Here is a 20,087-nt window from a genome sequence, read left to right on the forward strand (position 1 = left end):
CCACTGAGATCTATGTAAAGCTAGCTACAATAAGGATTCGCCACATTAGTGGGATTTGTGGTTTGCCTTCTAAATAAAAGTCCCCATTGAAAGTGATGTAAATGGATACAAATACTGTAATCGTGCCATATTTGGACTATATAATGCTCAACAAGGTTAGAATGTTGTTATATAAATTCAACAAAAGACAATAATGAGTTAATTTGACAAAAAAAGTAAAACTCTTTTGTAATTGCACTGTTAATATATTCAAATTGGCATAGCAGGGGCGGCAGGGTAGCCTAGTGGTTAGAGTATTGGACTAGTAACCGAAAAGTTGCAAGTTCAAATCCCCAAGCTGACAAGGTACACACCTGTTGTTCTTCCACTGAACAGGCAGTTAACCCACTGTTCCTAGGCCATCATTGAAAAAAAGAACTTGTTCTTAACTGACTTGCCTAGTTAAATAAAGGTAAAATAGAAATTCAGATTTGTATTGGGGCATACTTATGTGCAACCTTGCCTATGGATTGTAGATCAATGTAATTGGTTAGCAGTCTACTCAGTGACATCCACAGAACACAACTATAAAGAGTTTACACAAATATGAGTGTTTTTGTGTTCTGTGGGTGTCACTGAGTAGACTGATACCACATTTTATTGATCCACAATCCATAGGTAAGGCTGTACAGATTTGGGTTGTCATCTAAAACACTCGCAAACTTTTACAGATGCACAATCGAGAGCATCCTGTCGGGCTGTATCGCCGCCTGGTATGACAACTGCACCACCCTCAAATGCAAGGCTCTCCAAAGGGTAGTCTGATCTACACAACACATCACCGGGGGCAAACTACCTGCCCTCCAGGACACCTACAGCACCCGATGTCACAGGAAGGTCAAAAAGATCATCAAGGACAACAACCACCCGAGCCACTGCCTGTTCACCCCGCTATCATCCAGAAGGAAAGGTCAGTACAGGTGCATCAAAGCTGGGACCGAGAGACTGAAAAACAGCTTCTATCTCAAGGCCATCAGACTGTTAAACAGCCATCACTAACATAGAGAGGCTGCTGTCAGCATACAGACTCAAATCTCAGGCCACTTTAATTAATGGACTTAATAAAGGTATCACTAGTCACCTTAAATAACACCACTTTAATATTGTTTACATATACTACATCACTCATCTCATATGTATATACTGCTCTATACCATCTACCGCATCTTGCCTATGCCGCACGGCCATCGCTCATCCATATATTTACATGTACATCCCTTACATTTGTGTGTATAAGGTAGTTGTGAATTTGTTAGATTACTTGTTAGATATTACTGTGTTGTCGGAACTAGAAGCACAAGCATTTCGCTACACTAGCATTAACATCTGCTAACCATGTGTATGTGACCAATAAAATTGGATTTGATTTACAGAGAAAATGAATGTCCAATACACATAGTAGGTTGACTTGTAGGCTTAATGAGGCTCATTTCACATGGATTTCAGTGTTCCGTAACAAGAGCTATGATGCTAATATTTGTGTAAACTCTCCACAGCTGTTTTCTGTGGGTGTCACTGTGTAGACTGATACCCCATTTCTTTGATCCACAATCCATAGACAAGGCTGTACAGTGAAATATGAATGTCATTACGCACAATAGGCTGCCTGGGGAAGTGATTTCCCACAGTTAAAGTCCCGTAATAAGAGCTAGGACGCTAATATTTGTGTAACTCTTCACAGTTGTGTTCTGTGGGTGTCACTGAGTAGACTGATACGCCATTTCAATCCATAAGTAAGGCTGCACAGTGAAATATAAGTATGCCCCCAATGCTATTCTGAAGTTGAATACATCTATAGTGAGTTTTCTACAGATTTGTTTGTCAAATTAACTCATTATTTAATTTATTTTATTTATATAACAACATTCCAAAATGGTTAGTATTAACTCATTCAAATATGTCATAATTCCACTATTTGCATCCATTTTCATCTTTCAATTAGGGAGTTTTATTTTGAAGGCGAACCGCAAATTCCGCTATTGTGGCTAATCCTTATTGTGGCTAATCCTTATTGTGGCTAGCTTCACATATGTCCCACTAAGTTTCGGTCGACACTCACTCCACAGCAGTTTACCCAAAGCTTTTTAACGCCTCCCTATTCGCGACTTTCGGGGTTAACTTTTACGGCACGTGCTGCACCTTCCTTTTTGCAGATGTGAATTAAACCGAAGTTTATATTTGATTATATTCAATCCGATGTAGTCGACACTTACGGGAAGTGTGATGATGAGGCAGTTACTTCGTTGAGAATGAATACTTGGAGGGGTAGTAGCTTAGCACACTAGTTACGGTATTCAGGGAAGATCATGGCGGCGGTGGAGGTGAGTGTGAGTAGCGGCAGTAGTGACACATCTAGCACCGGCGAAGAGGAGAGGATGAGGCGGTTGTTTCAGACTTGCGACGGTGACGGTGATGGATACATCAACAGGTAAGTCTATTTTATCAACGACACGGTGGGGTTAGAATTGAAGGCTACCGAATGCAAATGAACTGATTTTTTTCCAGACATGTATATACGATCTGGAAATATGATCACTTGTTTAGTTAGTTTTGTAATGTGAGCAAATTGCCAGTGACTTCCGTAGCGAACAAGTCCTCGGATTTTGATTCGAAGACATCGAACCATGCCCAGTCTCGATAACTGGAAAGGGAAAACTATCGAAAAACATCTGCATGCCATGGAAGTGTTGGCTTGAGTTTTTGAAAGCAACTCAAAATGTAATTTGACAATGAAAATGTTGCAAAAGTGTATTTAGTTGAAACTAAGAATGTAGCTAGCTAACTAAAAGCTAGTCTCCAGACAATCATACTCATATAACGTTACTAACTCCAGACTAGAAGAAACTGTTGGCCAATAACATACTTCCTATTATGTGACCAATATCATAATCATAACCATTCAGTTTGTAGCTTGTTGCAAAAAAAATGTATGGACATTGCGTATGTTCTAAAAGCTTATGCACTGAGTCAGAACTGCTTTCACACATGCTCATTGAGGAGGGCTACTGCATAGTGTAAATAAACACCAACACTCCAACTTAGATCACAGCAACTGAATTTGATGCAGCATCCAACGACCTTTTACATTTCATGTGCAGGCTGCAGAAAAGTGGCATGAGCCAGGCAAGATCACGGAGAAGACTCCTGAGCACAGAGAACCTAAACATTTGTCCATACCTCGGAATAGGGAATCTAGGCCTATTCCTGTCCTAACATATTCTTGTGAGTGTGAGTTATGGTGTTATTAAGTTACAGTTTACACCGCGATATGAGTTATAATCATAGTGGTGGTCTGTAATTATAAAATGCTCATGAACTCTGAAGTGTTGAATGTTCATTCTTGGCAGTTAAAGTAGGCATGCTTCAGGTTATACACAAGCAGAGAGAGCGGTGAGCAAAATTAAAACATGCAGGAGAGGAGAGCTTAAGAGCATTGGTTACTTTTGATTAAACTCAAACACATCTTTTTCAGCCCTCTTTTGTTACAGAAAAGCCCATGGTTTGCTTAGTCATTTGAGATGCATGTTTTTATGTATATTTGTGGCATAGAACACACTGCTAAATGGGTTGGTTGCCCCTGTAAGGCATCAAAGATGATTAATGGAACCAGTTCTGTGAAAATGTATGCTTTAGCTATATTCTCCATGCATTCCAGCTGTTAGACATGAACTGACAAATAAGATATCCATTGTGCTGAATAACTACAGCTGGAGGGGCATAATGTTCCATTTCCATGTATAGGGGAATATCTTTTGCTGTAATTGTATGCCTTTCCACTTCATATAGGAAACCTATTTTTCCCCCTCCAAACCTGTCCTAATATTAGTTTATTTTCATTCTTTTGAGAAGTGAAGACAATTCCTCAGGCTGCTGCCCTGGCTAACATATCAGCAATTCAACTTGGTGCTGCAACTTGTACACCACTCTTCAATTGAAAACAGTTATCTTCCTGTACTTCTCCCCCCCTCTCCCATCTCTCTCTCTCTCTCTCTCTCTCTCTCTCTCTCTTTTTTACCTCTGCCTCTCCCTCTTCTCTTCTCTCTGCCTCTCCTTCACCATGTCCCTCCTTATTTCTCCCTGTTTCTTTGCTTATCACCATACTTTTCCTCTTGCCTGTACCTCCTTCCCTCTCTCCTGCAACTTTTCCATCTTCCTAAAAACCTCCTTCTCTCCCTGTCTCCTGTTAGGAATGACCTGCTGATGGTGTGTAGACAGCTAAACATGGAGGGGTCTGTGGCAGAGATCATGGACCAGCTGGGAGCAGACGAGCGAGGCAAGATCTCCTTTGAGGACTTCACCCGCTGCCGCATGCAGCTGGTCAATGAGATCCGTAAGGAAGAGGGCGAGATCTCCCAATGCTCCCAGGACTCTGACACTAGGAAGCTCAGGGAACACATCACCTCCTGGCCAACCAGTAGTGAGATTAGCAGGGGTGAGTTTGGGGATAGCCAATCAAGATTAGCCAGAATTTTGAGTTACATTGTTAAACAAGAGATGCCAATTAATCATAGCTGCCTACAAGCATAAAACCAGCTAAGAACAGGCAACACCAAAGAACTAAATCTAACACCCAACATTCAACAACTAACTGCAAACAACCACTAACCCTTATTACACAGTCATTATTGACCATAAACAACTGACACCAAAGTGCTAAAATGAAACAACCAAAACATAACCTGCATGACTGAGGCTAGGGTTTTTAGCTCTGTTGCTAAACCCACAGAATTGTTTGGGAGTGCCAAACCTTCACACTGCTTATTAGCTATGAGTTATTACCTGTTATTTCTAAGTTTACTACCTGTTAGTTATCAAGTTATCATGTGTCCCCTAGGGGCCTTGTCAGGAGCCAGAGAGAGCTGGGAGTACTACTCTGGGGCCCGGGACCTTCAGAGTTCAGACATCCAGCCTCAGCAGACTCAGATCCAGCAGCAGCCAGCCATCCTCCAGAAGCTCCTGGAACAGCCTGGGACGGTCCTAGAACAGCAGGCTGCTCTTCATAAACTCCGCTGTGCTCCCCTGGAGGGAAACTACCTGGAGCTGGCCAACACAGTGAGTGGACTGCTGTTGGTGTTGAGTGCGTACTGCATAGTGCTGGTGATAGCATTTGATGGATTCCTGATATGTTGCCTTTTGAATGATTTTGTTAGCCACCCAATGGCCAAAATAGTTGTTTCTAGTCAAAAGCCAGACTGCAACTGCGATACTCTCAGCTGACTGCTTAGCCTCTGAGTTACTGGATGTTTACTGCCAACGATGAAGGAATGAGTGTGCAATGAATGGTGGAGTCTGGAGATATTGCAGTTACAGAAAAGACAACCGTGTTGTCAGCTGGCACCTCCAACACTTATACAATGTCTAGTTGGTAACACACAGAAACCTAAGAAGTGTTGTGGTGCTGTGTAAAAGTTGAACCATTGAAAATCAATATAATCTTCCTGGGAAAAGACTTTCACCATGAAGATAGGGGGAAATTAATTCATTATAGGTGTAGTAAGCGTGGTTATGCTGCAGAGGGTAGTGCTGCTCATCATAACTCAATCTTCTTGCATTTACCTCTCCTGCTTAGAGCAGTCACTGGGCCTGAATGGCTTGACATCAGGGTGCCCCCTCATTATGGTTAGGATTTGAAGATACTGATCCTAACTGCGACACCGTCCCTGTTGTCTTTACTCTTCAGCAAGATAACTGTCAAACCTACAGACCTCTTCTGACGCTAGAACCACAGCGAGGTATCACAATGCTTTTTATGCTTCGTCCAGGTAGGGATTCCAACTCTCCCTAAGTGTTGACCTTGGCTCTCTCTGTCACTTAGCCTTAAGGGGTATCATCATCAGGGTATCTGTATAATCTCCATCACCTCCCCTGAGCAGTAATCACACCCCTTTATTAATGCATCCATATTTATTATTCATCACATTGGGCTGTCATATCTCCTTCCTATATCAGGTTTCAGGGCTGGGCGCCTTTATGGACCCATAGAAATCATTTAGAAGTTTATTACTGACATTCACATCTTGCCAGCGTCCCTCTGTAGATTAGCACAGGCACCAGAGAGAATGGGAGGTTAAACGCTGTCGGTTGTGAGTGACAGAAAGTGATGTGTCTGATGGAGAAAGTGTAGTGACTAGTCACTTTCCAGGCCTAACCATTATGTGGGATAAGGTGCGGTGGTGTAGCCACTGTTTTTTGACCCCCCCCCCCCACACGCAAGTAGGAGCCCCACTTTACGGGTTTGACCTGCCGGTAGTTGTGGTTAATGCGGCCGCCAGGCTTGACCACAGGTCCAATGGAATATCTGGCTCCTGACACAGGAAGGCCGTGAAACCATCAATGCTTTGGTTCTCTAGGTAGCACAGGGACTTTATGGACATGGTCCCTGTCATGTTTTGGGATGTTTTCAGAGTAGGGGGAGCGTATAGATGCTGTATAGCCTATGATTGTGTTTGTTAGTTATTTTTAATGCCTGGGTTGGTTCTTTTTATTTGGGTTTATGAAAAGTTTAAATGTAAAAGGTTTAAATGACAAATCAAAGTTTATTTGTCACACGTGCCGAATATAACAGGTGTAGACTTTACTGTGAAATGCTGACTTACAGGCTCTTTCCCAACAATGCAGAGTTCAAAAGTAAGAACATTTGCTAAATAACAAAAAGGAAATAGTAACACAATAAAATAACAATAACGAGACTATATACAAGGAGTACCGGTACCGAATCAATTAACAGGGGTATGAGAGAGTTGAGGTGATTGATGTAATATGTACATGTAGGTAGAGATAAAGTGAATAGGCAATCAGGATAGATAATAAACAGATAATACGCAGAGTAGCAGCGTGCGTGTGGCGTCAATATGCATGTGTGTATATGTTTTGTGTGTGTTGGAGTGTCGGTGTAGTATATGTGTGGGTAGAGTCCAGTGCAAGAGAGTCAGTCCCCCTCCAAAAATGTAGGCTAACATGCTGACTAGACCGGGCACGCACCATCGTGCGCATGTTGATTTTGTCCTTCCACACCAGATGTGATTAGGACACGCAGGTTAAAATACCAAAACGAACTCTGAACCAACTATATTAATTTGGGGACAGGTCTAAAAGCATTAAACATTTGACCTGAAATGCACAAGGTCCTCTAATCCTACAATTAATCCACAGATAAAAGTTAAAACCGTGTTAGTTTCTAGTAATCTCTCCTCCTTCAGGCTTCTTATTCTTCTTTGGGCTTTATAGGGCGGTTGGCAACCAACTTTAAGGTGCATTACCACCACCAACTGGAGTGTGGACCTCTGTTCATCTTTCAATCACCCACGTGGGTATATGCTCCTATAAACCAATGAGGAGATGGTAGAGGCGGGACTTGCAGCGCGTCAAGAACCACGTTTTATTTTAGCACCTGGCTACGTAGACACTCGTGGGCAGTTTGGATTTAATGATTGAGTAACATGCATGTGTACCTCAATTTTGCAACGCTCGTGCACGTCACGCTAGTGGTTTGATCAGCATGTAAGTTTTATCTTACTTCATGCACTCATGTAGACCATGTTAGTATGTGGAGGCCTTGTATGGAATTACGTTCTGACCTTGAAGGGCATTTGCAAATATTAAGAGATTATATACTGAACAAAAATATAAATGCAACATCAATTGAAATACATTCATTAGGCCCTAATCTATACAGATATGCATCTATTGGTCACAGATACCTCAAGAAAAAGGTAGGTGCGTGGATCAGAAAGCCAGTCAGTATCTGGTGTGACGACCATTTGCCTCATGCAGTGTGACATATCTTCTTTGCATAGAGTTGATTGTGGCCTGTGGAATGTTGTCCCACTCCTCTTCAATGGCTGTGCAAAGTTTCTGGATATTGTCGGGAACTGGAACAAGCTGTCGTACAAGTCGATCCAGAGCATCCCAAACGTGCTCATTAGGTGACATGTCTGATGAGTATGCAGGCCAAGGAAGGAGATGGGTTGTGAGATGGGTTCATGCATTATCATACTGAAACATGAGGTGATGGAGGTGGATGAATGGCACAACAATGGGCCTCAGGATCTCGTCACGTTATCTCTGTGCATTCAAATCGGCATCGATAAAATGCAATTGTGTTCGTTGTCCGTAGCTTATGCCTGCTCACACCATAACCCCACCTCCACTATGGGGCACTCTGTTCACAACGTTGACATCAGCAAATCGCTCGCCCACACAACGCCATACACGTGATCTGCGGTTGTGAGACCGGTTGGATATACTACCAAATTCTATAAAACGACGTTGAAGGTGGCTAATGGTAGAGAAGTTAGCGTTCAATTACCTGGCAACATCTCTGGTGGACATTCCTGAAGTCAGCATGCCAATTGCACACTCCCTCAAAACTTGAGACATCTGTGGCGTTGTGTTGTGTGACGAAACTGCACATTTTATAGTGGCCTTTTATTGTCCCAAGCACAAGTTGCACCTGTGTAATGATCATGCTGTTTAATCAGCTTTTTTTATATTCCACACCTGTCAGGTGGATGGATTATCTTGGCAAAGGAGAAATGCTTACTAACAGGATGTAAAAAAATTAATTAAAAAAATGTAAAAAAATTGCGCACAGAATTGGAAAGAAATAAGCTTTTTGTGCGTATGGAACATTTCTGGTATCTTTTATTTCAGCTCATGAAACATGGGACCAACACTTTACATTGCGTTTTTATATTTTTGTTCATTGTACATCAGCTGCTGAGTGGCGAGTGAATGCTACATTTTCTCCTGTGTTAATAGAAACATTGAGTGTGTGTGCGTGAGAGAGGGAGAGCGTGTGTGTGTTTGTGCGTCAGCCAGTGCTGTGTATAGCAGAGAATACATTGCCATCCCTGGTTGAATAGAATCCCATGCCCCCTCACCCAACACTCATTACCCAACTCCATATCCCTCCACACTCAGTAAACAACATTGTGTTTGGGGGAAAATAAGCTGCATATCATTATCCCCCTGAGAAGAAACTTAATCCCTGGGTTTGCAGATTGCTTTCTGTGGCATTTTGAGTTTATTCACACCCCTGTTCATTATCTGGTATTTTGTTTGGCAAGTTAGGGGGAAGCTAATCACTATACGGGAATGATGTTACCCCGTTGGCTGCAGCCAGCATCTGGCCAGGGCTGTAAAGGCAGATTAACACTGTCAATGGAGACATGGGACATATGCAGCGGCCACCAACAGATTCAACAATGAGGACGGTACATCACTGTCAAAGGGACTTTCCAACAGTATTGGACTAAAACTCACACTTTTCTCATTCCTCTTTGATTTGGATAACCTTTAATGTTCTACTCCTTTTTCTCCCCAATTTCGTGGTATCCAATTGGTTGTTAGTCTTGTCCCATCGCTGCAACTCCCATTCTGACTCGGGAGAGGCGAAAGTCGAGAGCCGTGCGTCCTTCCGAAACACAGCCCAGCCAAGCCGCACACCAATTTGTTGGAGGAAACACTGTACACCTGGCCACTGTGTCAGCGTGCATTGCGCCTGGCACAGGAGTCGCTAGTGCGCGATGGGACAAGAAAATCCCTAACCCAGACGACGATACCTTTCTGATTAGATTTTATTTGTCACATGCTTTGTAAACAACAGGTGTAGACTAACAGTGAAAGGCTTACTTAGAGGCCCTTCACAACAATGCAGAGAGAAAGAAAATAGAGAAATAATAAGACGTAATAATCAATACACAATGAGCAACGATAACTTGGCTCTATAAACGGGGTACCAGTACCGAGTTGATGTGCAGGGGTATGAGGTAATTGAGATAGATACAGTGCCGTTAGAAAGAATTAAAAGGGCTCTCTTATTCCACATTTTTCTGATTTTTTTCTCACCCATCTACACTCAATAATACCCCATAATGACAAAGTGAAAACATGTTTTTAGACCTTTTTGCTGGTGTATTGAAAATGAAATACAGATATATCATTTACATACCCCCCTGAGTCAATACCTTCTAGAAGCACTTTTGGCAGTGATTACAGCGATTTGTCTTTCTGGGTCTCTAAAGCCTTGTTCACATTGGCAGTTTTGACTCAAATCCTATTTATTTGCATATCTGATTAAAATCTGTTATTTTTTCCTGCAGTCTGAACAGCCAAAAAGCACATGGAATCAGATATTTCAAGCCACGTACAAATCTGATTCCTTGCCATGCGTCTTGTCTGAACAGTCAAATCTGATTTATTTCCCCTCAAGTGGTTTTTATTGTAACGGATTTCCGCCTCTTCGTCTGAGGAGGAGTAAGGATCGGACCAAGGCGCAGCGTGGTAAGTGTTCATGATGATTTTAATAAAGAAAGCACTGAACACTGAATCAAAACAATAAACGATGACTTGAATTTACAAAAACTGAAACAGTACCGTGTGGCACAAACACTCACACGGAAACAAACACCCACAACTCAAAAGTGAAACCCAGGTTACCTAAGTATGATTCTCAATCAGGGACAACGATTGACAGCTGCCTCTGATTGAGAACCATACTAGGCCAAACTCAAAACCCCAACATAGAAAAACACTGCCCACCCAACTAAGGTCAGAACGTGACATTTCTACTGTTATTTGGCATATCTTGTTGCTTGCTAGCTACTCTGTTGACAGTTTTAACAATAACTTGTTGTAGCTAACTAGCTTGTTAATCGTTTACAAACAAATGAGTTAATGTGCTAGAAAGCTAAACGGCTAGCTAGCTAGTTGACTGTTGTGGCTAGCCAAAAAGGACTCGTCTTGAAAGTTGGATCATCTTATCCTTTGAGGCTTTAAAAGTGTTCTTACATTATGATTTTGAACATTCAAAGTAACTGGGAAACTTCCATGGCAGGCATTGTTGTCATCATATCTTGTCACATAACTTTTGAATGATAGGAAGCACGAGCACCACCACCAGTCAGCCTACAACATTGTGCACACAACCAGGACTCGAATTTACAGGCGACGGTGACAACAGCGTTCTATGCCCCCATGTGTGGCCGTAATTCACCCCCAAGAAATCCATGCTTTGCAGCCAAAGTGGCCGTTGTGCCCTTGGACTGAATATAATAATTCTCTTCTCACGGCTGCCAATTGCCTTACTCCGAAGCTCTTCTCACTCATATCGCTCTATCAGATATCTAAATTCTGATTAAAAACTGGGTGGTTCAAGCCCTGAATGCTGCTGATTGGCTGAAAGTCATGGTATATCAGACCGTATACCACGTGTATGACCAAAAATGACTTTTTACTGTTCTAATTACGTTTGTAAACAGTTTATAATAGCAGTAAGGCACTTCGGGGGTTTATGGTATATTGCCAATATACCACGGCTAAGGGCTGTGTCCAAGCACTCCGTGTTGCATCTTGCATAAGAACAGCCCTTAGTTGTGGTATATTGGCAATATACCACACCCCCCCGGGCCTTATTGCTTAATTAGCCAATGCCTGTCACATGATTGGGTCCTTCTCACAGGCATCGCAGCTCCGAAGTAGGCTAAAAGAGGACAGCCACACATCGGGGTCCTTATCGAATTCCGAGGTGCTAATTGATGTTAGAAGAACTGTTGACATTTACTTTTCTTCAGCCAACAAGATGAGTAGGCCTAACGAACAGCAAAAGCACTAGCCTAAGTCAATCAACAATCCCCCATAGTACACAAGTTTACCTATTCTATTGGTTAGCTTGACCTTCTGTACGAGAAATAAATCTTCCAAACATACTCTCAAACAGTTGTGGGATGCGATAGATCCCAAATTAATACAACCACTGTAGCCTACAACAAAAAAACATTTCAAATAAATTAGCCTGATGCAACAGATCAGAATGTTAAGCTTAAAATGTTCATAAACTATTAGGCTTCACATAAGTGCAGCAATGCGCACACGGCAGTAGGCTATAAGAGGGACTGCGGGCGCTTTCATATAAAAAATAAAAATAAAATATCCTTCAGAAATGTGTTGTTAATATGACTAGGATTGTCTTTGGCAGCTGGACAATGAAAGAAAGTTGGCATATGAGGAAATGTTTATCAAATAATCCCCTTAACATTCGGTCGGAAGATCGTACAACATTCCTCATAAAATGACAAAAAAACGTCCATGTTTTAAACAATTATGTTTATGGTTTAATAGTTTCAAAATATTGACTGCCTCCACTTGTGAGGTGTGTGATGTTGCAATGCACAACAGGCAGTGGCCTTTCTCCACCAGTGCTTCAAGTATGTCGACAGAATCAAGCCTTTAGATATTAATAATGATCCTACATTATATTGGTCAAAGATGACTGGCATTTAGCCTAAGTGTGTGTGTTTGCGTGCGTGTGTGTTTGCGTGCGTGTGTGTGTGCGTGCCCAACCAGTCACTTTTTACTATTTTCTATAAACAAACTATAAAATAACACATGGAATCATGTAGTAACCAAAGAAGTGTTCAACAAATCAAAATATATTTTATATTTGAGATTCTTCAAAGTAGCCACCCTTGCCTTGATGACAGCTTTGCACACTCTTGGCATTCTCTCAACCAGCTTCACCTGGAATGCTTTTCCAACATATTTCCAACATATATGTGAATGTAATTAAAAGTCTAATTAGAGTTTGGCTACATTTTCAAGCGCCTCTCTCATGTCAGCATCGTTCTGGAGACATGACGGGCTGTAACAAATACGCACAGGCTATCACCTACACTAGTCTAATTATTTATGTACATTTACATGCATTTTTCTTTCTTAACAGAATAGCTACTGTTTTTTTTCGTTTTTCAAATCAATTTCATTGGCTATTTTGGTTAATGGCTTTGGTGCCCAAGCAGATGGCCTTGGTGCCCTGGCAGATTGGGCACCTCTTGAAGGCCAACATGAAATTCCAGGCCTGGCACACACCCATTGTTACTATGACAACTACCGTAGCCATGTCAGCAAATTTTTGCAGTGCTGTCTGTACACACATCCGGTTTGGTCACTTGTAACTTGCTATTTGGACAGTCAGTATTCCAAAATGGATTTGAAAAACCAAACTGAGTGAGCATTAAAACCTGCAGTGTGTACAAGGCTTAACAGCTTTGCACACCTGGATTGTGTAACATTTGCCCATTTATTAAAATAAAAAAAATTCTAGCTCTGTCAAATTGGTTGTTGTTCATTGCTAGACAACCATTTTCAGGTCTTGACATAGATTCTCAAGTAGATTTAAGTCAAAACTGTAACTCAGCCAGTCAGGAACATTCACTGTCTTCTTGGTAAGCAACTCCAGAGTAGATTTGTCCTTGTGTTTTAGGTTATTGTCCTGCCGAAAGGTGAATTAATCTCCCAGTGTCTGGTGGAAAGCGGACTGAACCAGGTTTTCCTCCAGAATTTTGCCTGCAGTTCCATTTCTTTCTTTATCTTGAAAAACTCCCCAGTCCTTAACGAATACAAGCATACTCATAAAATGATTCAGCCACCACTATGCTTGAAAATATGGAGAGTGGTACTCAGTATTTTTTTTATTGGATTTGCACAAAACATACAGTAACACTTTGTATTCAGGACAAAACGTTAATTGCTTTGCCACGTTTTTTGCAGTATTACTTTAGTGCCTTGTTGCACCCAGGATGCATGTTTTGGAATATTATTTATTCTGTACAGGCTAATTTATTTTCATGCTGTCAATTAGCTTAGTATTGTGGAGTAACTATACTGAGCAAAAATATAAACGCAACATGTAAAGTGTTGGTCCCATGTTTCATGAGCTGAATTAAAAGATCACAGAATGTTCCATACACACAAAAGCTTATTTATCTAAAATTTTGCGCACACATTTGTTTACATCCCTGTTAGTGAGCATTTCTCTTTTGCCAAGATAATCCATCCACCTGACTGGTGTGGCATATCAAGAAGCTGATTTAACAGCATGGGAATTACATAGATGCACCTTGCTGGGGACAATAAAAGGCCACTATGCTGGGTGTTGAGGAGTGTTTCTGTTTATAATAAAGTACTTTTGTGTGGAAAAACTCATTCTGATAGGCTGTGCCTGGCTCCCCAGTGGGTGGGCCTGGCTCTCAAGTGGGTGGGCCTAAGCCCTCCCAAGCCCACCCATGGCTGCGCCTCTTTCCAGTCATGTGAAATACATACACTAGGGCCTAATGCATTTATTTCAGTTGACTGATTTCCTTATATGAACTGTAACTCAGTAAAAGCGTTGACATTATTACATGTTGCATTTACATTTTTGCTCAGTAAACAATGTTGTTGATCCATCCTCAGTTTTTTCTATCACATCCATTGAACTCAAACTGTTTTACAGTCCCCATTGGCCTCATGGTGAAATCCCTGAGCGGTTTCTTTCCTCTCTGGCAGCTGAGTTAGGAAGGATGCCTGTATCTTTGTAGTGACTGGGTGTGTTGATACACCATCCAAAGTGCAACTAATAATTTCACCATGCTCAAAAGGATGTTCAATGTCTGTTCAATGTCTTTTAAATTTTTACCCATCTACCAATAGGTACCCTTTGCTAGGCATTGGAAAACCTTCCTGGTCTTTGCGTTTGAAGTTCACTGCTTGGCTGAGGGACCTTACATATAATTCTATGCGTGGGGTACAGAGATGAGGTAGTCATTAAAAACATCATGGTAAACACTATTATTGCACACAGAGTGAGTCCATGCAACTCTATTTGACTTCTTAAGCAAATGTTTACTCTTGAAATGAATTAGGCTTGCCATAACAAGGGGGTTGAATACTTATTGACTCATGACATTTCAGCTTTTCATTTTTTAATTAATTTGTAAACATTTCTGAAAACATAGTTACACTTTGACATTATGGGATATTGTGTGTAGGCCAGTGACCAAAATAATTATTGACTCCATTTAAAATTCAGGCTCTAGCACAAGAAAATGTGGAGAAAGTCAAGGGGTGTCAATACTTTCTGAAGGCATTGTACATGTTCTCTGTGAGTGCAGGCATGATTCATGCCTACATGCTCACGTGTGTGTGTGTGTGTGTGAGTGTGTGTGGTTAAGTGTGATCTCATCAGCACTGCTGGATTACCCTCTGATCACACCCATGATTCATGCCTGACACACAGTTTATTGCCATCTCATTATCGGGCTCATTATCCTAAGAGCTCTCATCCGATGACCCACTGCAATTCAGCCACGTTTACCTTAGTTGATGGTAGTTTTCTGAATGCTCAAGTAGTTCACTTTATCTTTACGCAACCAGAGATTGGCCTTGGAAATCAAGATTCCTTGAGTCAAATGGTTGATGACTTGACACTTGATTATTGACCTTGGAAAGTGAGATAAATGTTTTATCTATTTAACGGTTGTTACCAGAGTTGGCTTGGGGTTTCAATCTCATAGTGTGGTCAACGCATTAACACATGATTCAATATTAACTCTACAAACACTGAAATAGGTTTGGAAAGTGATGTTTGCTCTGTAATGCTGTGCTGTAATTATGCTCTACTACTTTACAACATGATGTATGGTAAGCTAATGCCACAAGTTGCAACCATACGGACTGATCTAGGCTATCCATAGTCAGAGATGTCTCTTTACACTAGTGTTTTGTAGAGACTTTTGTATGATCTTGATTCCATGCCACATACAGTAGCCTATATTGACCTATATAGCAGTTTCTCTTTCAGCATGTGTAATATATCCACTGATGTGGATGGTGAGGTTTTGTCCGTAGCAGAAGTGCAGAGCTGGCTGTATCTTTCTCACTGCTGTTCTCCATCTGGTGTCTCAGTATGAAATCCCCCTATGATATGACACCAGGTTCTCAGCCAAGCCCCAAAATAGAGCAAAGTAATCCTAATAGATAGCCTATTTTCAAGACAGCAAAAAGCTAAATCAATATCTGTTAATTAGCCCTTTACACTCGTACCTGTATACGGGTTGAAAATGGCAGATGTGGGCACTGATCAACACAATGGTTGTACAGTAACATGCTATACATGACATCGGCGCTCAGGCTCTGCGTGTCACAGGTTTTGACATTCTTCTCACAGGAGAGACATTCTGAACTTGAGCACCGTGCACGACAAGAATTTGCCTCCATCTCTCCTGCTAATTGGGCATCTTTTGCAAATGTTTTGTCGTCTGAGTGAGGGAAATGCTGTAAATTAAGAGGACTCTTGTGTATTTAGATAAATTAGACGTTGAGGATTATAATAAATACTGCTTTGATGTCATACAAGCAAACCAAACACCTGTGAGTCCAAATGTGGACTTCACATTTCCATATCATAAAAGACTGTCATATACAGTGTCAATGTGTATGACCACTATGTCTGATGTACAGTTACAAGATTAAATCATACCCTGGGTTGTTCTGAACACAATGAGCCTATGTTTGTCTATTGTGAAGAACATTTGCCATGGCAGACGTTCTTGTATGCACTCATAACTCCTTTCTATGTGCACCAAAATTAGGATCTGACCCAGATTGTGATTTATAATGGACTGTTTTTGGATTGCGAACAAAACAACTACAAGAGTTGAAGACTTCTTTGAGTCATAAAAGTGCATTGAAATGACTTAGGAACTGTGCACACTTTGGAGAGGTGTATGTGGCCAATTGGAGACACCAGTTAGTCCTCTCACTCAAACTTGTATCATTTTTTTGTCTTATGTTGTACCTATCCCATTTTCTCCAGCAATACTCTTATCATGTTACTAATTGTATCCAGAGTATGTTCAGATTTCGTTATAAACAAATGCTGCGAAAGTACTGTAAATATAAAATGAACATCACATCAACTGTTTCTTTTTTAGATTCAGTCTTGTGTCAGGTGAAATGTTGTGTCCTCACCTTTGGTCTAATAATTTCCCCATAATCTCCAAAATGTTCCCTTTCAATTGCTACCATGGTTATGCATATGCTTTTCATATTTATTCTGTAAGAAACATTTCAATTTAGCCCAGTTGATATAGGCCAATTCCCATGACTGTAAAAAGGTTAACAGATGCATGCAGTATCTGATGGATTTAGGGAGGAGGAAATTTTATTTTGACAAAATGAGCCAGCACATGTCGCTCTCTTCGATATTGCAGTAGCTTATGAGGGAACAGTGTTTCACCAGAGGAAGAGAAGTGAGTGATGTTTGGAGGAAGAGGATGAGAGAAGAGAGGAAAGGAGGAAGCAGTCCTGCTGAGAGGATGTAGACGCAGCCGAGCCGTCGCACCACATGTTCATGGAAGAGGGGAAGGAAGACACAGAGAGGAATGGGAGGAAGAGTGGTAGGTAGAGAAGGAAGAGGTGGACGATGTACACGCAGTCACCAAGGGAGTGATCCAGAAAGGAATGTGCATCCAGACAGAGCCTTCTGCTTCTTCTGCCTCTGCAGGTACACACAACACTTACACATAGCAGGCTATCCCTTTACCACACCAGCCTTGGTTCATGACCTGTGTCTTGTAAGTTGTGAGCTAGTTTGGCTCCTGGTCTTACAAAGCCTGCTCCCCCATTAATTACCGTGCTCCCAAAGAGCCTAACCGAAAGAGCATAGCCTAGGTTTCTACATAGCTTAACCAGTATGAATCTAGACACACACAGGCTGCTAAATGGCACCAATATACACTGAACAAAAATATAAACGCAACATGCAACAATTTCAGTGCTTTTACTGAGTTACAGTTCATGTAAATAAATCAGTCAATTTAAGTAAATTCATTAGGCTCTAATCTATAGATTTCACATGACTGGGATTACAGATATGCATCTGTTGGTCACAAGTACCTTTACAAAAAAAAGTTAGGAGTGTGGATCAGAAAACTAGTCAGTGTCTGGTGTGACCACCATTTGCCTCATGCAGCGCAACACATCTCCTTCGCATAAAGTTGATCAGGCTGTTGATTGTGGAATGTTGTCTCACTCCTCTTCAATGGCTGTGTGAAGTTGCTGGATATTGGTGGGAACTGGAACACACTGTTGTACACGTCGATCCAGAGCATCCCAAACATGCTCGATAGGTGACATGTCAGGAGATTATTCAGACCGTGGAAGAACTGGGACATTTTCAGCTTCCAGGAATTGTGTACAGGTCCTTGCGACATGGTGCCATGCATTATCATGCTGAAACATGAGGGTATTGCTGCGAATGAATGGCACAACAATGGGCCTTAGGGCTGGGCGGTAAACTGTCTTTATGATATACCGGTATTGATGCACAGACAATTTTGGGTTTGTACTTTACTTTCTATAGCGGTATTTGAATGTTTGGTTTGTTAAATGTGATAGCCGTGTGTAACGTCCATTTTTATAGTTTATTTCGCTACTTGAGTCCTCTCTCCATGCCGCATCCCATAGATTTAGCCCCGCCCAATTTGTGTCTAACTGCTGGTCAAAATTGCACAATTAATCGTTGTGACCAGTTGAGGATGTCATAACCAGTTGTGACAGGTGTTATGTCAGTCTTATAACAGTATTATGCCTATTTCCTTCTTTGGTGGGAGTTGTTTTTCTATAGCTCAGACGATGTGATTAAAGGCCTTTCACTCAGCAGGTAGAGAAAGAATGACACCACCAGGCTGGCCGTGAGCCAGTCCTCCCTCTTTGGGGGCTAGCTGCCACTGTTTGGATTAGCGTCTGTAAATCTGGCTAGCGCTAAACCCATAGCCCCCCTGTGTGCTAGCTAGGCTAACTCTTTCGCTATCTGCCCTCAACCCATAGCCCCCCCTGTGTGCTAGGCTAGCTGCTATATATGCCCTCAATACATAGCCCCTCTGTGTGCTAGCTAGGATAGCTCTATCGCTATCTGCCCCGCAGCAGATTTGATTTCACACACAGTCAAGTTGGGTTTCACTGTGGCACTGACACTGTCCCTTTCCCTGTGCCACTCCTCTTTTCTCTCCCCCTTGGAAAAGTGCCCAGAAAAGCATAATCGAGTCTCCTGATACATCCTCCCAGCCAGCACCACTGCAATGCACAGTCACTGTGTCCTCCAAGCTCTGTGTTGGTCGCTAACAAGGTGTTAGCCGTAATGTGTTAGCCTAGCTTGTCTTTTTATATAGCTCTTTTGGACTAACATGTTGATGTTGGAGGGCTGTTGAGAGGACTGTACGTTGGTGATGAGGTAAGCAAGGCTGGGCAGGATGAAAGAGATGGGTGGTATTTCTGTGGGGAAAGTCGCTTTAGGCCGTGCCGGCCCTATAGCCTAGAGCTGATTTGCCAGGTTGGAGTGGACGTAGCTCGAGACCAGAGACCACTGAAAAGGGTAACTGTTGGGACTTGGATATCTATGTAGGTGAGATTGTTGGACGTTTTAGACTGCTGTGTGGATTTGATGGGAAGGAAACATGCTGTCGATCTTCAGGGATGCCTCTCATTTTAGTCTGTTTGGAGAATCACTTTCTATTGAGGCATATGTTATTTTATATTCATGTGTATTTCAGTCTATAGCAGTATGATATGTGTACATATATGCCGTGCTGTATTACTTTACATTGATCTGGGAGATTTTATTTCCCTGTTGTGTAGTGATGGTTATTTAAGCTTTCTTCCACTACTAGTAACAGCCAAATTATTTTTATCTTGCTATCTAATTACTTTTCTATCTGCCTAGAAAACCTCTTAGAAAAAAGAAAACTCTTGAGTAAAGAAGGGGTCTATTCTCCATATCATTGTTCTCGTTTAATTTTCACTGGTCAGGGAGAGAGGGAGACCGACTAGACTTCCTGCTCCATTCCATTTCTTTGAGTCACTCAATTAGAAAGTGAACCAGCTCCCAAGTCCAGCTTCATAAATGATGCATGCAGGTGTTTTTGCAAGGCCAGAGCAGTACTGTCTAAACGTAGCCCAGCAGCACCTCTGATATACTACTCCGAGTGCAGAGTCAGAAAAGGTCTCCTGCTACGGCTCTCATCTTCTCAACTGTCTCCTGCTGTTAGAATTCTTTTACATTTATTCTAATATTGTTCTCTTAGAATATCAACTGGGAATGGTAGTTGAACTTGTTTCAGCACAGTTCTTTTAATATATTTCTTTTTTTTTACCCCCTAGTGAAATGGATGAGAGAAGACATTAGGGTGGGAATTAATTACATTTACAATGAAATATTAATTTTGGATGAA

General features: G+C 41.6%; 1 protein-coding gene across 3 annotated transcripts in view; it reads left to right on the top strand.

Annotated features, from left to right (window-relative positions):
- Positions 1-2,080: 2,080 nt before the first annotated feature.
- LOC115123324 (colorectal mutant cancer protein) overlaps positions 2,081-20,087 on the top strand; it is a 126,584-nt gene continuing 108,577 nt past the window's right edge. Inside the window, exons 1-3 of one of the 3 annotated variants that reach the window (XM_029652669.2) lie at positions 2,081-2,467; positions 4,227-4,471; positions 4,874-5,091. In XM_029652669.2, the coding sequence (XP_029508529.1) occupies positions 2,346-2,467; positions 4,227-4,471; positions 4,874-5,091 (585 nt within the window). In that variant the 5' untranslated portion in view covers positions 2,081-2,345. The remainder of the gene's footprint in view (positions 2,468-4,226; positions 4,472-4,873; positions 5,092-20,087) is intronic. The other 2 variants (XM_029652664.2, XM_029652677.2) reach the window with 2 other exon arrangements.

This window comes from Oncorhynchus nerka, linkage group LG4 (assembly GCF_034236695.1).
Source record: "Oncorhynchus nerka isolate Pitt River linkage group LG4, Oner_Uvic_2.0, whole genome shotgun sequence".
Lineage (NCBI taxonomy): Eukaryota > Metazoa > Chordata > Actinopteri > Salmoniformes > Salmonidae > Oncorhynchus > Oncorhynchus nerka.